A 23,040-nucleotide genomic window follows, 5' to 3' on the forward strand; every position below is an offset into this window, starting at 1 on the left:
AGTGTGGGGGAAATACTGGGGTCCATATTATTGTGTTGGGAAAATACTGGGGGTGATATTACAGCGTGGGAAAATACTGGGGGCCATATTACAGTGTGGGAAAATAAAGATATAAAGGTAATGGCAAACAAACCACATAACTAATCTCAAATATATATTATTATGTTAGAAATATACTCATAACAATGAACATGTGGATAGTCATGGACCATAAATGAGGACAATCATTTATGACTTAAGAGAGGAAAAGAGAAAAAACGATCAAAGTCCTTTTTAAATGCAAAAAACAAAATTTGTTAGATCCGATACGGGGAGAAGAACACTACAGTGTACATTAAAATCAATAGTGTGGGAAAATACTAGAGGCCATATTACAGTGTAGGAAAACACTGGAGGCCATATTGCAGTGTGGGAAAATGCTGGGGGTGATATTAGTGTGAGAAAATACTGGGGGCCATATTACAGTGTAGGAAAACACTGGGGGCCATATTACAGTGTAGGAAAATACCGGAGGCCTTAGCATTTTTGTATGCTAAATATCTAAACTTTACCTAGATTTCCTTAAGCAGTAATGCATATCAATTGTCTTGCATTCATTGTTTACATGCTTTACCATTTCAGAGTTCAACTGTGTTTTTTTTGTTTTTATATATTTGCATATCTGACAAACTTGGGTGCCTATCTCCTGTAAATGTGTTGGAACAATGTTCAATAATTTTCCCTCATTGGCTATGGACCATCTGTTTCTTGCGAACACTAAGCCATAAACCATCATATATGCACCTGTTAATCTGGGCAACTCACAAAAGGCACATGGCGAGATATATAGGTGTAAACAATAACAAGTGTATATCATTTCATTGGATCGAATTCATTCAAATGCTTCTAGCATTTTTATCCAGAAGCATGGTTTTTTAGCTTCTATAGCTACTGTGTATTTCCCGAAATGAAAGATTATCCTTGCATTCTCATTTCTACAATGAAAGTTTTTTTCCCAATAATTAATATCAGCTATCTGCAGATCAGACGATAACGTCTGGATCAGTTGGGTATGGACCCTTTGCGCCCTCAACAATCTTTAAAGCGACGCTGCAAAATGCCCATCACATGTATAACACTGCTACATTCACTGTCTGTGGGGCTGCTATATTCGGCTATCTCTAAATTAGGTATATTAGCAATTACCTGCCTGTTCATTCATAGGTCCATAGTAAAAGAAAATAAATATCCCGGATAACCCCTTTAGCACGGTGTGTGATAATTCCATCGAGCAGCAGACAATCATAGGCACCTTCACGCTATTGTCGTGGAACCCCCTTTCCTGGGACAGCTAATTTGGGTGAGATACAAGGGATCTCCAGATCTGCTAATGTTGGTCCAATTAATAGCGATGCATCGGAGACCAGAACACCGACAACCAGTACGTCACTGTATCAGCCTTGTCTGACTTCACTTGACAAGACACATATTCATTACAACCACAGAAGAATAGGACGGCTCAGTCCTTATCTATAAGCATACAGGTTTCACAACATAAAATCCATGAACCATAGTTTCTGCTGAAAAAGGTTTAAATAAGAATTTAGGCTAAGTTCACACTTGCGTTGTTTTGCATCAGTCACAATCAGTTGTGTGACTGATGCAACGGATGCGTTGCAGATCGTGGCACAACTGATGTGACTGATGCTGCAAAAAAAAAAATCTGTTTTTTTTTTACTGTTTTACTGGTGGCCAGCTATTGTGAACGATCAGCTGATCGCCCGGCGGCTGGCACGGGAACAGAATTTACAAATCGATCATGGTTTTTTACTGTGTGCATGCTCACAGTAAAAAAACGATCCGCTACAAACAAGAATAAACCTAAACGCATCCCCCGCGTGACAATCAGTCAACGCAAGGCCATCAGTCACAATCTGTCGCTAATTCAAGTCTATGGGGAAATAAACAGATTCCTGCAAAATATTTTGCAGGATACCGTAATTCCTCAAGGCGATGGATTGTGACTGATGCAAAACAACGGAAGTGTGAACATACCCTTAGAATGTCTGAGAGTTAGCCATAAAATGTAGCAACACAAATAAATTACGCTGTGTAAGAGCTTTCTGAATAACACTTACAACCCATAACCAAAACACAAAAGTATCAAAGATAAATAGTCTAAATGATAATCAATACAAGATATAAAATATTCACGATAAAACTATCTTGCATGAAAACGCAATATTTTGTAAACAGTGTATTGTAAAATCATGTTTAGGCAAATCCATCCAATGAGTAGATTTATAAATTTCCAATACTAATGGTCTATATCTAAAATGTGCTAGGTGCAGACAGCTTCAGTCTGTCTCCCCTGCCTCCTTCTTGCAAGTGCTGACAGGAAGAAACTGATTACAAACAGGAGGCAGAGGAAACAAGCAAAGCTGCATCCCTTAGAACTGCTGTCTGCTGACTCACACTGCAGAGTCAAATGTATTCTATGTCACTGATCTATCACTTTCAGCACTTGGCTAGAACTCAAAGCAGACCAAGTGAGGGGCCTGTATAGAAGAAATGTAGTCTGAGAAATGGTAAGAAATGTAGTTTGCAATAGGGGAACTACCGTATTTTTTCGCTTTATAAGATGCACCCCCAAATTTGGTGAAGGAAAAGAGAATTTTTTTTTTAATGTTAAATGGGATCCATCTTATAATGCCAGTGTCCTTCTAACAATTCATATAGGGTATATGTCCCTCATAGCCCCCCATCCTAAAATTAGCCCCTTTAATCTGGATATGGCCCCCTTATATTGAATATAGCCCCCTTGTGCTGGCACACGTTCCCCTGTGCTGCCTATGGCCCCCTATGGATTGCACATGTTACCTGTGCTGCCTATGGCCCCCTATGGATTGCACACGTCCCTCTGTGCTGCCTATGGCCCCCTATGGATTGCACATGTTCCCCTGTGCTGCCTATGGCCCCCTATGGATTGCACACGTTCCCCTGTGCTGCCTATGGCCCCCTATGGATTGCACACGTTCCCCTGTGCTGCCTATGGCCCCCTATGGATTGCACACGTTCCCCTGTGCTGCCTATGGCCCCCTATGGATTGCACACGTTCCCCTGTGCTGCCTATGGCCCCCTATGGATTGCACACGTTCCCCTGTGCTGCCTATGGCCCCCTATGGATTGCACACGTTCCCCTGTGCTGCCTATGGCCCCCTATGGATTTCACACGTTCACCTGTGCTGCCTATGGCCCCCTATGGATTGCACACGTTCCCCTGTGCTGCCTATGGTCCCCTATGGATTGCACACATTCCCCTGTGCTGCCTATGGTCCCCTATGGATTGGACACATTCCCCTGTGCTGCCTATGGCCCCCTATGGATTGCACACAGTCCCCTGTGCTGCCTATGGTCCCCTATGGATTGCACACATTCCCCTGTGCTGCCTATGGCCCCCTATGGATTGCACACAGTCCCCTGTGTTGCCTATGGCCCCCTATGGATTGCACACAGTCCCCTGTGCTGCCTATGGCCCCCTATGGATTGCACACGTTCCCCTGTGCTGCCTATGGCCCCCTATGGATTGCACACAGTCCCCTGTGCTGCCTATGGCCCCCTATGGATTGCACACATTCCCCTGTGCTGCATATGGCTCCCTATGGATTGCACACATTCCCCTGTGCTGCCTATGGCCCCCTATGGATTGCACACGTTCCCCTGTGCTGCCTATGGCTCCCTATGGATTGCACACATTCCCCTGTGCTGCCTATGGTATGGTATAGTAGAGGACAGGGAGAAATCAACATGGAAGACAACTTATAAAGAACTCAACTAAATCAGATACACCTGAAACTGGTGTAACAACTACAGAGTATATAAGCATAACTTAGCGTTATGAATTTTCTCACAAATGCCAATAGTATTTGAGTTCCTTGACTAAAGGACTCCTTTAATGGATCAACTAATTAAGCTGGTTATATTACAGAATTTTTCTTTTTTCTGTACACAATGTACTTAAAAGTATATATTGTTACCCAAAGTAAACTCTATAAATTACATAGCTATATACACCAAATCCTATTTAACGTGAGCTTTATCTGCTTGTTCATAAGGATCACTGATAAGGAACAAACAAAGAATAAGGAAAGTGAATATTTACTGGCAGGATTGATGAACTGTTCATGCAGCTCGTATGTCATCAGTGGTTCTGGCAGGCTCCTGAAATACAAGGACACCTCAAAGTTAAAACAAACCCTGTCAAGCTATTTTAATATATACTGGTTATGCAACTTTTCCAAGTAGTAATGCAGCACAATTAACACATTTATTACTGAAAGTGCTCATTCACCTTAAATGTCTGGCATCTCGAAAAAGTTACATAAACCACTATAGGAATCTATATGTTGTTTTTTTGACAACATACTTTGTAAAGATGTTTTTGTAAAAACCAGTAAGACATCTTCACATACCTCTCCAGCCTCTATGTTTTCTGGATGTCTGGGTACGTTTGTGTTTAGGAAGGTGACTTCAAAGTCGAGAAACATTTTTTGTCTAATCCAATGTTTCCCCTAAGTCCACTCCTCACGGCCCCCCAGCAAATATTGTTTTCAGGATTTCCTAAGTATTTTACAGGTGAGAGATACTGTGGCAATTTCTGATGTCTTGATAATAATTCCATCACATGTGCAATGCTAAGGAAATACTGAAAATGTGATCTGTTGGGGGCCCTGAGGACTGGAGTTTGGGAAACACTGGTCTAATCCTTAACAACGGGACAGGGACTGCAGACACGTAAGCCCCCATACACTGTAGATCACGGTTAGCCAAAAGGTATTTTGTCCAGCAGCTAGCTCATCGGACTTTACCATACACAAGAACGCTCCCCTCTGCTGAGAGCTCCTGTGTTTTCTATAAAAGAAGCACTGACATACATTTCTGGTGACATCTCATCTCTAGAGAACAAAAGTATCGGCAGTTCAAAATCAGAAATGTTGGATCCTTAGCTCCCCCCTAAACTATTCTGTCAGGGTTGCCCATACACATACTCTAAGGGGTACTTTGCACGCTGCGACATCGCTAGCCGGTTGTAGCAATGCCGAGCACGATAGTCCCCTCCCCCGTCGCAGATACGATATCTTGTGATAGCTGCCGTATCGAACATTATCGCTACGGCAGCTTCACACGCACTTACCTGCCCTGCGACCCGCCTCCTTCCTAAGGGGCAGGTCGTGCAGCATCACAGCGACGTCACACGACAGGCGGCCAATAGAAGCAGAGGAGCGGAGATGAGCGGGATGTAAACATCCCGCCCACCTCCTTCCTTCCTCATTGCAGGCGGGACGCAGGTAAGGAGATGTTCCTCGCTCCTGCGGCTTCATACACAGCGATGTGTGCTGCCGCAGGAACGAGTAACAACATCGTACCTGTCGCTGCAGCGAAATTATGGAAATGACCGACACTACACAGATCACCGATTTTCGATGCTTAGCGATCGTTTATCGGTGCTTCTAGGCTTTACACGCTGCGACGTCGTTACCGGCCCCGAATGTGCATCACTTTCGATTTGACCCCGACGAGATCGCAGTAGCAATGTCGCAACGTGCAAAGTACCCCTAACAAATATACAGCTGCACTCGGGCTCTAAGATCTGCAAAAACTAAATATAGGAATTTCGACATGCATTACTGCTAAATACATAAGTTTAAAAATTGAGACACTTAGCGCATAAAAAAGGCCAGGTTTATGTGAGCCTTCCAGCCGCAATCACGGCGTATCTCTTTTGCTCAGACCCTATCTAAATGCCTCTACCCAGGATGAAAAGCCTACAATTTTTGGGGGCGGACAGGAACCTGCTAACAGATATTTAATAATTACCTTAAGCTGCTGGGAAGGAGTGTTCAATCAGAAGGCATGACCCTAAAGAGCCATTTACACGCTGCGACATCACTAACGTTATAACGTCGGGGGTCAAGGTGTTTGTGACACACATCCGGCATCGTTAGCGACATCGCAGTGTGTGGCACCTAGGAGCGACCTTAAACGATCGCAAGAGAGTTAAAAATCCTTTGTCTGTAACATGTCGTTTATTTACCAAAAATCGTTGTCTGGTCAGTAGTGAGGTTGTTCGCTGTTCCTGCGGCACCACACATCGCTACGTGTGACACCACAAGAACGACGAACATCTCCTTACCTGCCGTCCACCGGCAATGACGAAGGAAGGAGGTGGGCAGCATGTTCCGGCCGCTCATCTCCTCCCCTCCTCTGCTATTGGCCGGCCGCTTAGTGACGCCGCAGTGACGTCGCTATGACGCCGAACGCACCTCCCCCTTGAAGGAGGAAATGTTCGGCGGTCACAGCGATGTCGCTGACAAGGTATGTGCGTGTGACGCTGCCGTAGCAATAATGTTCGCTACGGCAGCGATCACCAAATGTTGCACGAATGACGGGTACGATCGCGCACGACATCGCTAGATATCGCTGGAGAAGTCGCAGCGTGTAAAGCACCCTTTACACTCAGACTGACGACTGAATTCGTCGATAATTGGCAGATTTGGGCAATATGAGCCTAATGTGTATGGGGACCTTTAGTAACTTTATATTTTTAGGTATCCAAAAGATTTCTTTATTATATTACTGTATTTTTATACTTCAAACAAGTGTCTATGAATAATTCTAGGCTATAAAACTGGCACTCCTGAGCTGCCTGATCTTTTATTAAAGAAACATGATAATATTTCATTTTCAATTTAATGGTCTTCAGTGATATTTTCATAGTTCATCACGGCTACTCAGTGGCACCATTTTGAATACATTACTACTGGAGAAGCTCTGGAATATGATTACATATAAAGAAAGAAAGCTAAAGTCTGGTTTCAATGAGCTGTGGTAGTATTCAGGAACGGGAAACAAATAGTCTTCCTGTGTGAAAATATATTTCCTGAAAGGACATCAATTACTCTTCAATTAAAGGCAGCAGAATGTTTTAAAAAGTATAATATAAATAGTAAAGACAATGTACTTTTGTAGATACAATATTACATGGACTTTTATTGCAAGACCTGTGTTTACTCCAACAGGGAACATACATGAAAATGGAGCGCACTAACCTTAAATACTGTTTTAAAGCACTGGTGATGGTCTTGACTTCCCACTCTCCTGCTGCGCTCAAATCAACATCACAGCCAGTCTTCACATCTCCAAAGAGAAAAAAAATGGATCTATTATTTACCCACAAGATGACGCATGAGGAAAGATAAAAAAAATATATATATTGTATAGTCTCTAATTGCAGAATACCATTTTCAAAAGATTTGGTTCTCTCAAAACAAAAAAAACTGCAAGGCCCCGTGCCCACGTTGAGTATTCAGAGAGTTTTTAACTCAGTATTTGTAGCCAAAACCAGTAGTAGAACAATCAGAGAAAAAGTACAATAAAATACACGAGCATCACGTCTGCATTTTTTACCCACGCCTGTATTTGGCTTAGGGTACGTGCCCACAATCTGGACCAGCTGCATCCTGGACACGGGTGGTCCTGACCTGTGGGGCCGTGAGTCTTCAAGAAACTGCAGCTGCTCGTACCCACGATCCAGGTTAGGGCAGTTGTGGCCTCTCTCTTCTGTTCTCCCTGTGGAGAACACTTGCGCCTCCGCAGCAAACAATTGACATGCTGCGTCTTGGAAAGCTGCTCCGCAGGTCAGTTTATGCTGCGGGCCATACACACAGTGGCCAGGGATTTCTAGAAATCCCATCCACTGCTTGTACTGTACAACGCAGCATTTTAGATTCAGCTGAAACATGCTGCATCCAAAACGCTATGAACCCTGATCGTGGGCACGGTGAAAAACTCACCAAAAACTCAACATGGCCTAAAGGTAACTATACAGAGATTAAATCAGACACCGGAAATCTACCCCTCACAATTCATTTACTCTCACTTTCTGGCGATGGCGCTCATGCGTTTTCATATCTTAGATGTCTCTGCTGTTGCATCCACTCACTAGACCTTGTTCATCATTACTGGTGCACAAATATGAAGCAACTTACTGATCTCTTTTTATTACACTTTTTGGGAGGTAAAATGAACAAAAAAATATCTGAATAATAAAGCAATTTTAGAAATTGTATTTTTCTTAACACCATTCAGCATTAGGCTAAAGCATCACTCTTGGCTACAAATGACTTTTCTATCACTTTTTATTTCCTTTTTTGTTAGGAGACAAAAAAATGAAAAAACCCCAAAACTTCAGTTTTATTGTATTTTTAGTGAAATCACCATGCAATATAGTGGACTTGAACAACTTTATTCTGTGTGTTAATATTTAATATGATTATAGTGGTTCTTAGATTTATATGATTATAGTGGTTCTAAGATTTATATACTGTATTTCTCTGACTATAAGACGCGCTTTTTATAAAGATGACGTTTTGCTAAAATTTGTGTCTCTCTTCAAGTGTGCAGTCAGTAAGGGCAGCAGTGCCAGGCCTCCTGACTTCTTCCTTAAATCACAGGTTAGAGCATTCATAAGCGCTGTAAAGCGGAGATAACTAAAGGCCGCTTTACACGCTGCGACATCGCTAGCGATAGCACCCGCCCCCGTCTTTTGTGCGTCACGGGCATATCGCTGCCCGTGGCGAACAATATCGCCGGTACGTGTCACACCAATTCACCTTCCCAACCACGTCGCTGTGGCCGGCGAACAACCTCTTTTTTGAAGGAGGCGTCACACAGCGGGCCACCAATAGAAGCGGAGGGGCGGAGAGCAGCCACATTAACATCACTCCCACCTAGTTACCGGACGCAGGTACGGTGTTGTTCGTCGTTCCCGGGGTGTCACACGTAGCGATGTGTGTTGCCTCAGGAACGACAAACAACCTGCGTCCCAAACAAGCAATGATATTTGTGAAAGGAACGGCGTGTCAACAATCAACAATTTGTTGAGTATTTGGGATCGTTAGCAGTCACACGTAAGTGTCACATGCAACGACGTCGCTAACAAGGCCGGATGTGCGTCACGAATTTCGTGATCCCAGCAACATCTAGTTAGCGATGTTGTTGCGTGTAACGGGGCCTTAAGCTGCATAGTTCCTTCCATCTGGGTAATTAATGCTGAGCAGGAGAGACTGAGCTGAGCTTGCTAACAGGTTAGAGAAAGGCTGTGTCCACCTGAAAGTTAATAGAAAGCATCTTTGGTACACAGGTGGAAGAAAAAATAAAACTGTCACATGTAGAAAAGTTTATTTACACCAAAAGATTTTCAGTTTCCCAGACAAAAGCTGATCTACTGCATTTCTACTTGTTACTCTTGTTGATATAAAATAGGCAACTTTTATAATGTGGAAATTAGAATATCTACTAAAGTGTATAGGCAGCTAAACTGTGTATAAGGAGTGGCAGAAATTAAAGACATTACACATGTAAGGCTGCTTTCACACTTGCATAGACATATTACAACAGACATATTACATTGAGAGCCTGGTGTGGGCAGGGGCAGTTTTAATCAGCCGTGCTGCATTGCTAAATCTAAAAACTCTGTCAGAACCGCTGGACCCAGTAAACTAAGTGATACAGAGTTGGATTCAGGGTCTCTTTGCCTACATCATGCTGCATTTTTGCACCCAGTTCAGAAATAGAATGGAGTTCCAAACGTTATTCCTTATTTCTTTGCCTACATCATGCTGCTCTCTGATGAGGTAGCAAAAAACTGCTTATAAACTTCTTTTAATCATTTCAGTGCCCCATAGAAAAAAAAAAGTTTCCTTTATTCCTGCTGTGATGACTGTGCTGTCTCACGAGAAATCATTAGCCAATCAGCGGTCACTGATGGGCTGCTGATCATCACTATTACATCGGAGCAGACATCCAATGTGTCAAATAGCAAAGGCTGCAGCCTGTTAGGCCTAAGCCACACGGCGAGAAAAACAGTGTGAGTGGAGTGCGATAAAACATCACACTCCACTTGGACCAATAGTAGCCTGTGTGTCAGCACACATGAGCGATTATTTTCTCAGCCCTAATCGGACCGGAGAAAACAATCGCAGCATGCTGTGATTGTAATGCGAGACTCATTTCTCTCGCACCCATTCAAGTGAATGGGGCGAGAGAAAAATCGCACTGCACTCGCGGTACACCGGTGTACCGCGCGTGCAGAGCGAGAATCGCAATAGCCGGCTACGAAGGAGAGAGAGAGGTAGAGAAATCCCTCCCTCCCCTCCACAGCACCTGCCCGCCCCTCCTGAGAGCCGGCCCGCCCCCTGCAGCTGAGGTCCGCTCGCATGATCGGACCGCAGTCGTAGGGATACTAGCATGACACTCGGCTCCTGCAGTGCTGCCAGTGTGAGCAGAGTGTCATGCGAGCATCGCACTAGTGCCTCATGTGGCCCCAGCCTTAATGAGAGCCAGCATAGCTGCAATGGTGCGGATATGGAAAGCATAAGCCTTTCTTATTTTACTTGGGGAATAAGGGCATTTAGGAATCGGTTGTCCAAGGAGTGGACAACACTTGACTGTATAATTTCACTGCCCCTCCTTATCCCCAGTGTTTCTCAGGGTCAAACTAACCTTTGTGGCATTTTTGCAGTTTTGCCAAAATCCCTGCAAACGCTGCAACATGATCCCAAAGTGTTTAAGACTCCAAGAGTGTTTTGGCATATCATTAGCCTATACACACATTATATATGTGTGACATTTTTCTCTATCAATCCTTTACAGATTATTTCAAATCCTTAGCAATTCAGAGAAAAAGCAAAGCCTACAAAAAACATTGTTCTGATAATTATACTGCACTGCAGACTGTTACTCTACAGTACATAACAAAACTTACTTAAAGCGGTATTCACATTTTCATATGTAGTAGGTATAATAAAAATAGAAAATACCTCATTTAGAAATGTAGTATAGTTCTCCTGATTAACTATATTGCTTACCTCATGTGCAGGGCATTAGTGCAGCTTAGATATCCATGTTTATGGCCACTCTTATAGTAACATTTAGTAAGTTGCCAGTGGTAGGAACCATTGATACCTAAGCTCCTGTAATGCCCTGCACATGAGGCAATCAGAACTATACTACATTTCTAATTAAAGGTATTTGCTATACCTATTATATATAGGGATTGGCTCTTGGAGATGGGAAAAACCCTTTAACCAAGGAATTTTTAAAGATATGCATTGATATATACAGTAACTACTTTTTTTCCCCCCACAACTAAAACAAAGACATAAAAGGGCAGAAAGTAGTAATATTAGTCAAAGTCATGTAGACGGCCATTATTAATACACAAGGTCTAATGTTGATGTTTAATCATTGTGAGTCAAGTGAGTGTTTAGAACAATTACAGGAGCACTCTTAGATGCAGCACTGAATTGATTGCACCGTGTGATATACAAACAATTTGTCATTCTCATAATGTCCAGGGTAATGAAATGAATTCGCTCTCTGGTTTCCTCTAGTCTCCCGTGCCAAAGAACACTGTGTTATCAGCACAGATGGAGCACGCATGGACCTGGAGCACAGCCTGCTAGTAACAAGCCTCTCAGAATACCAATGAATCCCTCAAAGTCAGACCTTCGCTGACAAAAAATAGCTTAGGACACACCAAAAGTGGGTATATAAGGGGCAGCAGAAAGGAGCTGGCAGTTTCTTTATTACATTGTCATAAATTAGAGCAAGTTACAAGGTTAAAAGTGTGTGGAAAACTGCACAGAATTCATCACAGTGATAAATGACATTCTCAGCTCTGCTACATTGACATAAAGGGAACATGTCATCAGATTTGTTGCCACCTAATCAAAGCAGCATAATGTTGTGACAAAGAAGCTGAATTCAGAGATGTTTCTCTTACTGAGCTTCTTGCTGTAGTTTTGAACAATTACAGTGTAATCGGCAAGAGATTATCACTAGTAAACCTGCTGCTATGTAGTCCTCCATACTCATGAGCGCGCTATAACTCCACATCACCACTAATTGGCAGCTTTCTGCTTATGCAGTGTATATAGAAAGCTGTCAAACAGTGATATAGGTGGGATGAATTTTTTTTTTCCCAAAACTGCAACAAGCATCCCAGCAAGTTACATATTAGTAGAATCCGGGTCTCTGCCCCAATATCCTGCGGAACTCCGATGTGGGTAGCAACAACCTGCTAACAGGGTTCCTTTCAGCTCTTTTGCATATACATCTCTCAAAAGCTTGCATTCACATGGTAGTATAAATCAGACAGAGATCGGACCGGCCGGGGGTCTCCTGATCCGATTGGGACAACTTCATAGAAATATAGGATTCTGTCACTCGGTTCAGAAGAGCCGCGGCTACTCCAAGCATTGCAGTCTGATTTACTCATTCATGTGCGGTGATTTGCCTCATTATCAAAATCACGTATTGGAATGTCCTAGACGATCACCACTCAAAAATAATAATCAGCCTCATATCATTATATCCCAAGTCAGAGAACAAGAAAGTTTCATAATTAGGTTTCTTTATCTTAAAAAGAGATATTCGCAGATTTTGCTCAGGCCACTCTCTATGCAAACATGACGAGCAGAAGTGCAGCCATATTGGTTACATTTTTTTCAGTTGCTGACAAACAAATTTAAGTCATTTTGTCAAATGGTGAAGTATTTTCAAAATCTAAGATAACAGTTCAAAGGTGACCCCCAATATGGCTGTATGCTCCGATGTCACTTCAGAAAAATGCTGTTGCAGCCATATATAAAGACTAGACAGTTTCCCCCACTTCCCGACTGGACACTTTTTTTCCAACATGTCATTTAAAACGGCTGTAAAAAAATGTTCTCATTCAGATATTTAACTAATTTTTGCATATTTTAAATAAGGAACTCATTTACATATAAAAAAAAATGTGTATTTCTCTAGAATAAGACATTGGATCTAATATATCAAAGTATCATTTTATTCAGCTTCCTATGACCTGCATGGCCATATAAACACGGTGGAGGAGGGTGGATCTTACTGATGGCTTTAATAAAAATTTCCCCTGTAACTGGTGCTTGTAGTTTAGCCTCAGTTACAGAGGAAATTCAGCCTCCTTCGTGCATAGCAGAGGTGACTGTGTCTTCTAAGCCACAGTACCTCCAACTCCCTATCTAAACCCAGTGATTACATAAGAAGCCTTTTCAGCACTTCCAATTCTGTATACACAGTGCTTTTCTGCATTGCGTATAGAGCATTTTGTAAGGCAGAGGCAGTAATAAACAGTCATTGCCTTTTCTATGGTCGTCTGTGCTCACAAACACTATGCTGCAGTGCTTTTTCAATACCCATTTCATGTTCCTTTAGAATGCTGATCACAAAGGTCCATATACTAAATTTCAAAAATATTGTGCATAGGTATTTGTCGTGTGAGTAAAGGTGTGGAAAGCAGAGGTTCTTTGCCAGGATTAGTCCCATACACAGACAGTGAATATGGTGTATGGATTCATGCCGACCAACAGTTCTGGGCATTGAAACAGCACCACCGCATGGCACTTGGAAGAGACGGACGCAAAATAAGGTAATGAAGTATATTATAAAAATTCACAACTTGAAATTGCCTGAAGATTAAATAAAAGTATAGTTACTATTAAAACAAACAACAAAACATGATTCTACTAATATATGGCCAGCTATAGGTGGAAATTGTCTATATAACCTAGAATCTCTATACAGAACTCTTAGACATCCAATATGAGACGTGCTACATATTGATTATAATATGAAATTAACAGGTTCACTGAGAAAGATTAAACTAGTAAACAATAAGAAGATTAAAACGGTGGCATACCCATTAACAAACTCAGTAGTCTCTGGACCTTTGAACTCACCCCCACAACCCTGTACAATCCTTGGTCGGTAATACCTACAAAAAAAGAAAGCAGGAAAGATATTACTGGAAAACAATTCCCTTAAACATTGTTCAGACAACATTGTACACAACGGGCCAATAACAGATTTGCTATACAAAGATGTGAAGGCATAAAATATTTTAGAGGGTTTCTCCAGAACACTAACTTCTGCACTGGAAGGCGAGTGGTGAAAATGACGTTTCCGGCCAGAACATGTAGACACTCCTGTCCCAGTCACTGGAACTGGATGCTTGCGTGATCTGTCCGACGTCTACCAACACCATCATCAGTACGCCGATCTCACAATATGGATGGTGGTCCACTTGCGTATGACTCGCGCGAGTCTCACATCACATCTTCCGGTATGACCTGCTGCTTGCTCTCTGGACATACATGAGCGGCTCAGCTGCATAAATACGCGGTATATGTGGAGCATAGGGAAGTTTTCAACATTTAAGACCTGGCTCTAGCTTCACAGGTTTCACTTGTTAATTATGTTAATGAAAGTTTTTGCAGACATTTTTCATTAGTGTGTCAGTAACTACAATATCTGGATTTTTGGTCAGTATAGAATTTTACATGATTAAAGCCAACAGATTGGCAGAAACACGTTGTCCCCACGGACCATCTAGTCCTACAACTTTAGTAAATAAATTGGTTCCTTACAAGCGCCGGATCTATTTTCTTGCTTGTCTTATACGGTTGCCCAAACAAAGTCCAGGCCGCTACCAGGATAAAATTCCATCATGTCAAGTACAAAAACTATAGAGCAGGAGGACGCGTTTCGGATATCACATCCTTATTCTGTTTCCATACAGAACATAATGTTCTGTATGGAGACAGAATAAGGATGCGATATCCGAAACGCATCCTCCTGCTCTATAGTTTTTGTACTTGACATGATGGAATTTTATCTACGATGAAATAAAGAAAAACATTTTTTACTTTTACTTTGGACCTGTTTGCTGGACAATCCTACAAATTTATCTCCTTATCTGCTTGGAGTTGGCTTTCTTCTTCTGGTCCGTGCACGGTCAAAAAGTGCTGGTCTCCAATGAACTATAACAGGTGAGCTGGACTGCTCTTTGTATTTGCTGCTACCAGGATACCAGAGAACCAGAGGAGGCGAGCTGACAACATTGCTTTGTGTTTTGCATAGAAATACATGCAGCCGACCCGTCAGGAGTGTGCGCGGCCGTGCAGGGTGATCCGATGCGAGACTCACACGAGTCATACGCAAGTAGAACTCCGGCCTATAGCAGCGAGTGGTGCTGGAGAAAGATTTAAGCTATGTTAGATGAAGGTTATTGCTTGAGTTTTTTTTGGTCTTTTCTGTTATAACTGGAAAATGTAAAGAATACAGGCAGGCACCACAGACCGTATATAAAGAAGTGAACACAAACTGGTGTCTTTATAATAAGTCTATAAAAATCAAAAAGATACACCAATAAAAAAAACTTCTCATACATCCAATAAAATCTTTGTTGGCGGCAATAAACTTGAAAATGGCACCACAAATTAGTTAAATATATCTAAAATAAACCTATGAAGCGCCCAAATGCCCACCCTATGAAGTGCCAATAAATCCACACAGCTCCTGAATGAAATGAAATCAAACAGCTCCATGAGGAAGCAATATGAGTGAGGATTCATTCCTAGCCCCTTGGTTTTAAAAGATGCAATCCTGCATTGGGTAGAATAAGAAATTATTTGCATTTTTTTTCTTGATGCTGCACTCATTTACCTTTTTTCTTGAATTTTTGTCTATATAAAGGGAATCTGTCAGCAGGTTTTTGCTACCTCATGTAAGAGCAGAATGATATAGGCAAAGAGAACCTGAATCCAATGATGCATCACTTAGTTTACTGGCTGAAGCGGTTCAGACAGTTTTTATTTATAATATATATATTATATATATATATATATATATATATATATATATATATATATATATATATATATATATATATATAAAGATTTAGCATGTAGTAGAGCTGAGAAAGCTAACGCCGCCTACACCAGGCTCTGTATGTACAATATCTATAGGCAGTAAGCAGCTCATCAAAGGAGAGGGCGTATAACACTAGGGCTCACGCTCTGATTTAGTCCGAGCAATGATAAGGTCCTGATGCTAAAACAATCATTGCAAGTATACAATAGCATGGAGCTTTATAAGATGTATTGCTGAAATCTGTGTTCTAACCTCTACCGCCTGCTCTCTTCAGATTACATAGCAAAAACTTGCTGAAATTCCCTTAGGCTACGTGCACGTTCATATTATACATCAGTATTTCTAAGCCAAAACCAGAGTGTGAAAAAAATGCAGAAGTGGTGACGTGTTTCTATTATACTTTTTCTCTGATTGTTCCACTCCTGGTTTTGGCTACAAATACGAATGTGAAAAAAACTCCCCAAACACTCGACGTGTGCACGTGGCCTTAAAGAGATCTGGATTGGTCTCCTCATACTCCTAATGCTTATATTGAGACCAATCAGGAGCCGTGCGACTCTACTGCTGCAGCATGCCTGCATACTTCAAAGTGCAATTTTAGGTGGTTTCATCTACTTTTTGGTATCATTTTCACAATTATTGCGAATAAAAATTGCTATTCGTTTAGGTGTAGGAAGCTATTTTTATAATATATTTTAGTTCTTTATAAAATTACTGTAAAATGTAGTAAAAAGGTTGCTGATCAAAAAAAATTAAAAAATAAAATATATATTTTTTTTCATTTAGAGGGAAAATACTGTTGTGCTCAAAAGATGTTTTGCTTTCTTGGCCTCTTTTCAGAGAATATGAATGATAACACAAAATCCATTTTTCCGGTCATGGTTAGTGGTTCGGTGAAGCCATTTATTGTCAAACTACTGTGTTTTTCTCTTTTTACATCATAATAACAACAACCAAAAACATCCAAATGACTTTGATCAAAAGTTCACATACCCCAGTTCTGAATACCGTGTATTGCCCCCTCTAACATCAATGACAGCTTGAAGTCTTTTGTGATCGTTGTGGATGATATTCTTTATTTTCTCAGATGGTAAATCTACCCATTCTTCTTGGCAAAAAGCCTCCAGTTCCTGTAAATTCCTGGGCTTTCTTGCATGAACTGCGCGCTTGAGTTCTCACCAAAGTGGCTCAATGATATTGAGGTTAGGAGACTGAGATGACCACTCCAGAACCTTCACTTTGTTCTGCTGTAGCCAATGACATTCGACTTGGTCTTGCGTTTTGGATCGTTGTCATGTTGGAATGTCCAAGAACGTCCCATGCGCAGCTTCCGAGCTGATGAGTGAAAATTTGCCTCCAGTATTTGCTGATAACGTGCTGTATTTATCTTTCCTTAACTTTGATCAAGTTTCCTTTGCCTTTGTAGCTCACACAGCCCAACATCATCAGCAATCTACCTCCGTGCTTTACAGTAGGGATGCAGTTCCTTTTATCATAGGTCTTGTTGACAGTTCTCCAAATGTAACGTTTATGGTGGTGGCAAAAATGTTTGATTTTGGTCTCATCACTCCAAATTACCTTGTTCCAAATGTTTGGAGGCTTGTCTCTATACAGTTTGGCATATTATAAGCGAGATACTTTGTGGCATTTGTGCAGCAATGGATTTCTTCGGTCGACTCGGCCATGCAGCTCATTTTTCTTCAAGTACCTCCTTATTGTGCATCTTGAAATAGCCACATCGCTAGTTTTCACCGAGTCCTGTATTTCAGCTGATATTATTTGTGTGTTTTTCTTTGCGTCCCGAACAAGTTTCCTGGCAGTTGTGGCCAAAATTTTTATTGGTCCACCTGATCATGGTTTGATTTTTACAGAGCCCCTGATTTTCTATTTATCAATCACAGTTTGAACACTGCTGACTGGCATTATCAATTCCTTGGATATCTTTTTGTATCCCTTTCCTGTTTTATACAGTTCAACTATCTTTTCCTATTCTTTTGCTTCCCTATGACCCACAATCCAGAAACGTCAGTGGCTGGCTGAAAGATGCAAGAGTCTGTCTGGATCCCAGAAACTCACTCAGCTTTTATGCGCACACACAGATTACAAGCAAAAAGGTCATAGGTGAGGATGTTACCTTTATTAGCCATTCAAACTTATCTGTGTCAACGTCTTGGCCTGTTATCAGGCCAAAATCACCAGGGTATGTCAACTTTTGATCAGGGTCATTTGGATGTTTATGGTTGTCATAAGGATTTAAAAAGAGAAAACACAGTAGTTTGACATGTAAACTATTGAGCACGACTGTGTATATATACACACACACACACACTCTGTTATTCCCCGATCACACAGGGAGCAGTATGCTATGTCTTGCAAGTTTAAGCTGTTTCACAGTTTCAGCAAAAAAAAAAAAAAAAAAAGTTATTTTCCAATATATTCTCTGTATCAGGTTGTTGCGGTTTTAAGATTTGTGCTTGGTGTCATTCCACACTTCCAAGGAATCCTAATCTTTCCTAGCCGTGCTTTTATGCTTTGGTCTGTTTAATCATACTCCGCAATACACAGGATAAACTCGCAGGATTTCACGGACAATATTGCGCTGAACAAGTCCCAGTATAGGGCCGTATCTATCATCTATTCAGTCCATCAGACCCCGTATCCGAGCCGAGCTCCGGTGGGCGATGAACAGGCAGGGCTGGCCCCTGGGAAGCACTTGTTTATTTTGGCATAAGGCAGAGATTACATTTTCTTGTAATATTTGTGTTTGGCATTGAGCGTCTTATATTTTCATATTATTTCACAGATTATATCACAGCTCTGTCCTGAAATTCTCCAAGGGTATTTCCTTTTTCTGCTATTGTAAGCCTGTGAATACCGGATAAAAAAACATTTGTTACACAATAAATCCATCTGTGACAAATGTAAATTAATGATATACCCTGAGGGAGTAGAAATACTGCAAAATAAGAGGCTTGAAACAGCATTTCTTTTCAATTCACACAAGAGCGATGCAGAATGCTTTATGTACCAGACTAGACTGCAATTTGTGCGAGCGAGTGTGGGGGAGGGGCGCAGCGATCTGCTTTATACTTCGAAATAACCGCTGCTGTGGGGAATGTTGTTAGGCGTGGAAATCCACAATAACGCTGCTGCATAAATAATTAGAAACTTCGCTCCTGAAATATATCATGTTAGGAAAACAAGCAGTGTAAGATAAATTAGATTATCTCCAAAGTGGGACTGGATTTTACTTCTGCTGCTGCAATAAGCTTAAAACATTACTTCTATCCACCTCCAATACAAGAACTGCTTACATCCACAGCCGGCTTATCACCGTGTAATGCCTCGGATATTAGGAATATAAGTTAAAACTACAGTGCTCAGCATAAATGAGTACACCCCAACAGATTTATTTTTTTTTTAATCTTTAGTTTTCTTTCAGAAGCAACATTTTCCATGGTACACCATACTACAAAATATAGGCAAATTGATTGCAAACAAGATTTATGTTGCACACCTAAAAAAGTAATTTCCTTATAAATTCATTCAAGACTATGTCGCAAAAAAAAGTACACCCCACTGAAAGTCTTCGATGCAAAACTAAAGTTTAGACTCCAAAATGCTAATTAACAAGAACTGTAAAGGACAAGAGGAGCTATTGTGCGATGCATCGTCAGGGTCAAGGTTTTCGTGACGCACATCCGGCATCATTCACGACGTCGTCTTGTGTAACACCTCTGAGCGACGCAGTATCGCTCACAAATCGTGAGTCATGTACTCGTCGCTCAGTTTCAAAATATTGTTTATTTAAAATGGCGCCGGTTGTTCATCGTACCCGGGGCAGCACACATTGCTCCGTGTGACACCCCGGGAACGATGAACTCAGCATACCTGTGTCCCGCGGCACCCACCGGCTATGCGGAAGGAAGGAGGTGGGCGGGATGTTTACGTCCCACTCATCTCCGTCCCTCCGCTTCTATTGGCCGGCCGCTGTGTGACGTCGCTGTGACGCCGTATGTCCCTCCCACTTCAGGAAGAGGATGTTCGTCGCCCACAGCGAGGTCGTCCAGAAGGTAAGTGCGTGTGACGGGGGTTAAACGATTTGCAGCGATTTGCCTGTGATGCAAAAATGACGGGGGCTGGTACGATCGCTTGAGCTATCGCACGATAGATCAACTCGTGTAAAGCAGGGATAAGTCTAATTCATTAAAGAGAATCTATCACCAGGTATTTGCCACCTAATTTGAGAGCAGCAAGATGTAGAGGCAGAGATCCTGATTTCAGCAATGTGTCACTTACTGGGCTGCTTCGTCTAGTTTTGATAAAACGACTGTTTAATCAGCAGTAGATTATCATTAGAGGACTACTTGTCCTGCTGCCAGGTAGTCCAGCATATTCATGAGCTCTGTAGATTTGCTACAGAGAATACAGTGATTTTAGCAAAATGACAGAAGGCACCTCAGTAAGTGACATCGCTGGAATCGGGGTCTCTGTCTCTACATTATGCTGCTCTCAGATTGGGGGAGCAAAAACCTGGTGACAGATTCCCTTTAAATAGGTGTCCAGCAGACAGCTGATTACTAAAGGATGTTACTAAGACCTGTCAATCACCTGACACTGCGAGAGCCAGCTAGGAGCTAGTCGGATCTCCGGTTATGGCCCCGGGCCGGACCTTTAAAGTACATGCTGGAGTGTTTCAGAGAAAAATACCCCTGGCTGGAAATTGGCTCCGATTCATGCTGCCTGCAGTTTGGGTAGCAAAAATCCGCTGACCAGTTAGTTCCCTTTAAGTTTGTACAGACCAATCTATAAAATTACAGCATATCGCCTACTCATTATAGTTTATCGTTATTACACTGGCTGTAACTGCACTCTGCCCCTTGAGTCAGCTCATTGTAGGTTTTCTATTCCGTGTACAGTCTTATTTCCAATAATGCCAGTGGCCCAGACTGCCCAACTCTTACCCGTGCCTTATATCATCACTCATAGGACAGTGTCACAGGGTGTACAGAGAGGGCCTTAACTTCCTAAAATTCTAGGAAGAGTAGCAAAGGAACTGGACAAGCATTATTAGATTGGGGGCAATAAAAAGAGTTACTAAATGTAGCAAATAATTGTTTAAATAAAAAAAAAAAAAAACGGGAACTCCAGTCATTTCCACATTGAGCCTTGTATGTAGCTGACATTTTCTGCTGTGTACAGGTCACTTCTTAGTAGTCATCTCATCATGCCAGACAGGATTACCATGATACCCTAGGTCAGAGGTCCCCAACTCCAGTCCTCAAGGCCCACCAACAGTGCAGGTTTTTGGGATTTCCTTAGTATTGCACCGGTGTTAATGTAATTACCTGCCCAGGTGCTGGTTCCACTTCCAACAGCAGTGCAATGCTAAGGAAATCCTGAAAACATGCACTGTTGGTGGGCCTTGAGGACTGGAGTTGGGGAACCCTGCCCTAGGTAACCCCTACATAGATATTATGCAGAACCCACCCATCATAAAAGGTTATGGACACATCACCTCCTACCCCTCAATGCAGAATGGCCTCAGCACATCACACAACATGGCTACAAAAGCAAAGAAAACCAAACCTCGCCCGCAGAAGTCAATCAGCATCTAGAGCCTACGGCTTTTTAAAGTCAATGTTTTGTTGTAATTGGTCATGTCCATAAAGTAGAATAAAGTCTAGCCTCAGAATATAAACGATAAGTGCAATGAGATAACAAAATCAGATTGCACTCGCACCAATCTTATTCAATGAGTCTGTGCTGATCAGCGATTTTTTTCCTCAGATGTATTCAGCCTGAGAAAAAATATTGCTGAATGCGTATGACCATGTAAAGCGGCCGACACTATCCACTGCAAGTCTAAGGCTATGTGTCCACGGGACTCTGTACCGGCGGATATATTCGCAGGTACGTCCGCTGGTTTCCCGCCGCAGCTCCCCGGAATCCGCAGCTATACATAGCTGTGGAATTCCAGCAAAATATCTGCGGAAAACCTGCGGACATTCCTGCGGATTACCTGTGGAAGACCCGTCCTCTATCTCCATAGTGGAGGGCCGGGATTTCCGCAGGTATTTCCGCAGGAATAACTGACATGCAGTTATATGCGGCTGCAGGATATCCGCAGCATATTCCGCAGCCGCACATACCGCAGCATGGACACAGGCACTCCCCATGTCCCATAGGATAACATAGGGAGTGTCTGTAGTTGCTGAAACCTGTGGATTTATCTAGAAAATCCTGATAAATCCGCAGGGTTTTCCACTGCAAAATCCGCAGATACATAGTCCCGTTGGCACAGAGCCTAAGGGTGTGAAAGAAAGAAAAAAAAAAGAAGAAGTCATATGGACTATGCATGTGCCGCCCGTTTTTATGGATACATTACTATTCTGTAGCATAGAACACTACAAGGCTATGTGCACATGCTGTATATTATGTGCAGACATTTTTTTTCTGCACCCAAAACCGAAAGGAAAAATAAGCAATGTCTGAATTCTCATAGACTTTGCCAGCATAAGGATAGGCATGCAGGTTTGGCCAACAATCTGCACAATAAACTACAGCAAGTCTGCGACAAAAAAACTCCGTGTTCGCACATAGCCTAAATAGTCCTTTAAGTGATTATTAATAGCTGCTGAGGAAAAAAAAAAGCATTGCACAAGGATCCTAAGCAAGAAAAAAAAAAAAGTACACACTCGCAAGCACCCATATGACATATAGAATACCAAACAGATTTCACTTGTCAAACGTATCTGTATGAAAATCGGACAAACGTTTTATATGCAGATGTAAGTGTTCCCTTAAAGAGGTGTCCACTACTTTTACAATGAAGACTATCCTTAGGATAGGTCATAAATGTCTGGCCGACCAGGGTCCGTCAGCCCATACCTCCGCCGATCAGCTGCTCTCGGAAATGCTCAGTTCCGGACTTAGCCTTCTGATAGCAGCCGCGGCCAGGAACTGCATGTTCACCTTCTATCGATTTCAATTGGAGGTGGATATGCAGGATACGACTATGGCCACTATCGGAAGACACGGCAGTTCTGGTATTGAGCATTTTCAGCTGCCTGCTCCGAGAAATGATCGGTGGGGTACCAGATGTCTGACACCGGGCGAGCAGATATTGATGATAGGACACCAATCTAAAAGTTATGGAGAAACTCTTTAAGCTAGAAGTCAAGTACTATAGATAACAGATTACAGAGACTTGAGTCTTCAGAACACGTAAAACAGACTTCAACATAACAGGGTAAAGAGATTTGTGAA

The 23,040-nt window shown here is 42.0% G+C and overlaps 1 protein-coding gene across 1 annotated transcript in view; it reads right to left on the reverse strand.

Annotated features, from left to right (window-relative positions):
• The window catches only part of ARHGAP10 (Rho GTPase activating protein 10), a 363,870-nt gene that overhangs the window by 157,072 nt on the left and 183,758 nt on the right, over positions 1-23,040 (reverse strand). The window contains exons 14-16 of the mRNA XM_075348016.1: positions 13,760-13,834; positions 7,089-7,176; positions 4,142-4,200 (exon numbers count right to left, since the gene is read on the reverse strand). Of these exons, the coding sequence (XP_075204131.1) occupies positions 4,142-4,200; positions 7,089-7,176; positions 13,760-13,834 (222 nt within the window). The remainder of the gene's footprint in view (positions 1-4,141; positions 4,201-7,088; positions 7,177-13,759; positions 13,835-23,040) is intronic.

The sequence above is a fragment of the Anomaloglossus baeobatrachus genome, chromosome 1 (genome assembly GCF_048569485.1).
Source record: "Anomaloglossus baeobatrachus isolate aAnoBae1 chromosome 1, aAnoBae1.hap1, whole genome shotgun sequence".
Lineage (NCBI taxonomy): Eukaryota > Metazoa > Chordata > Amphibia > Anura > Aromobatidae > Anomaloglossus > Anomaloglossus baeobatrachus.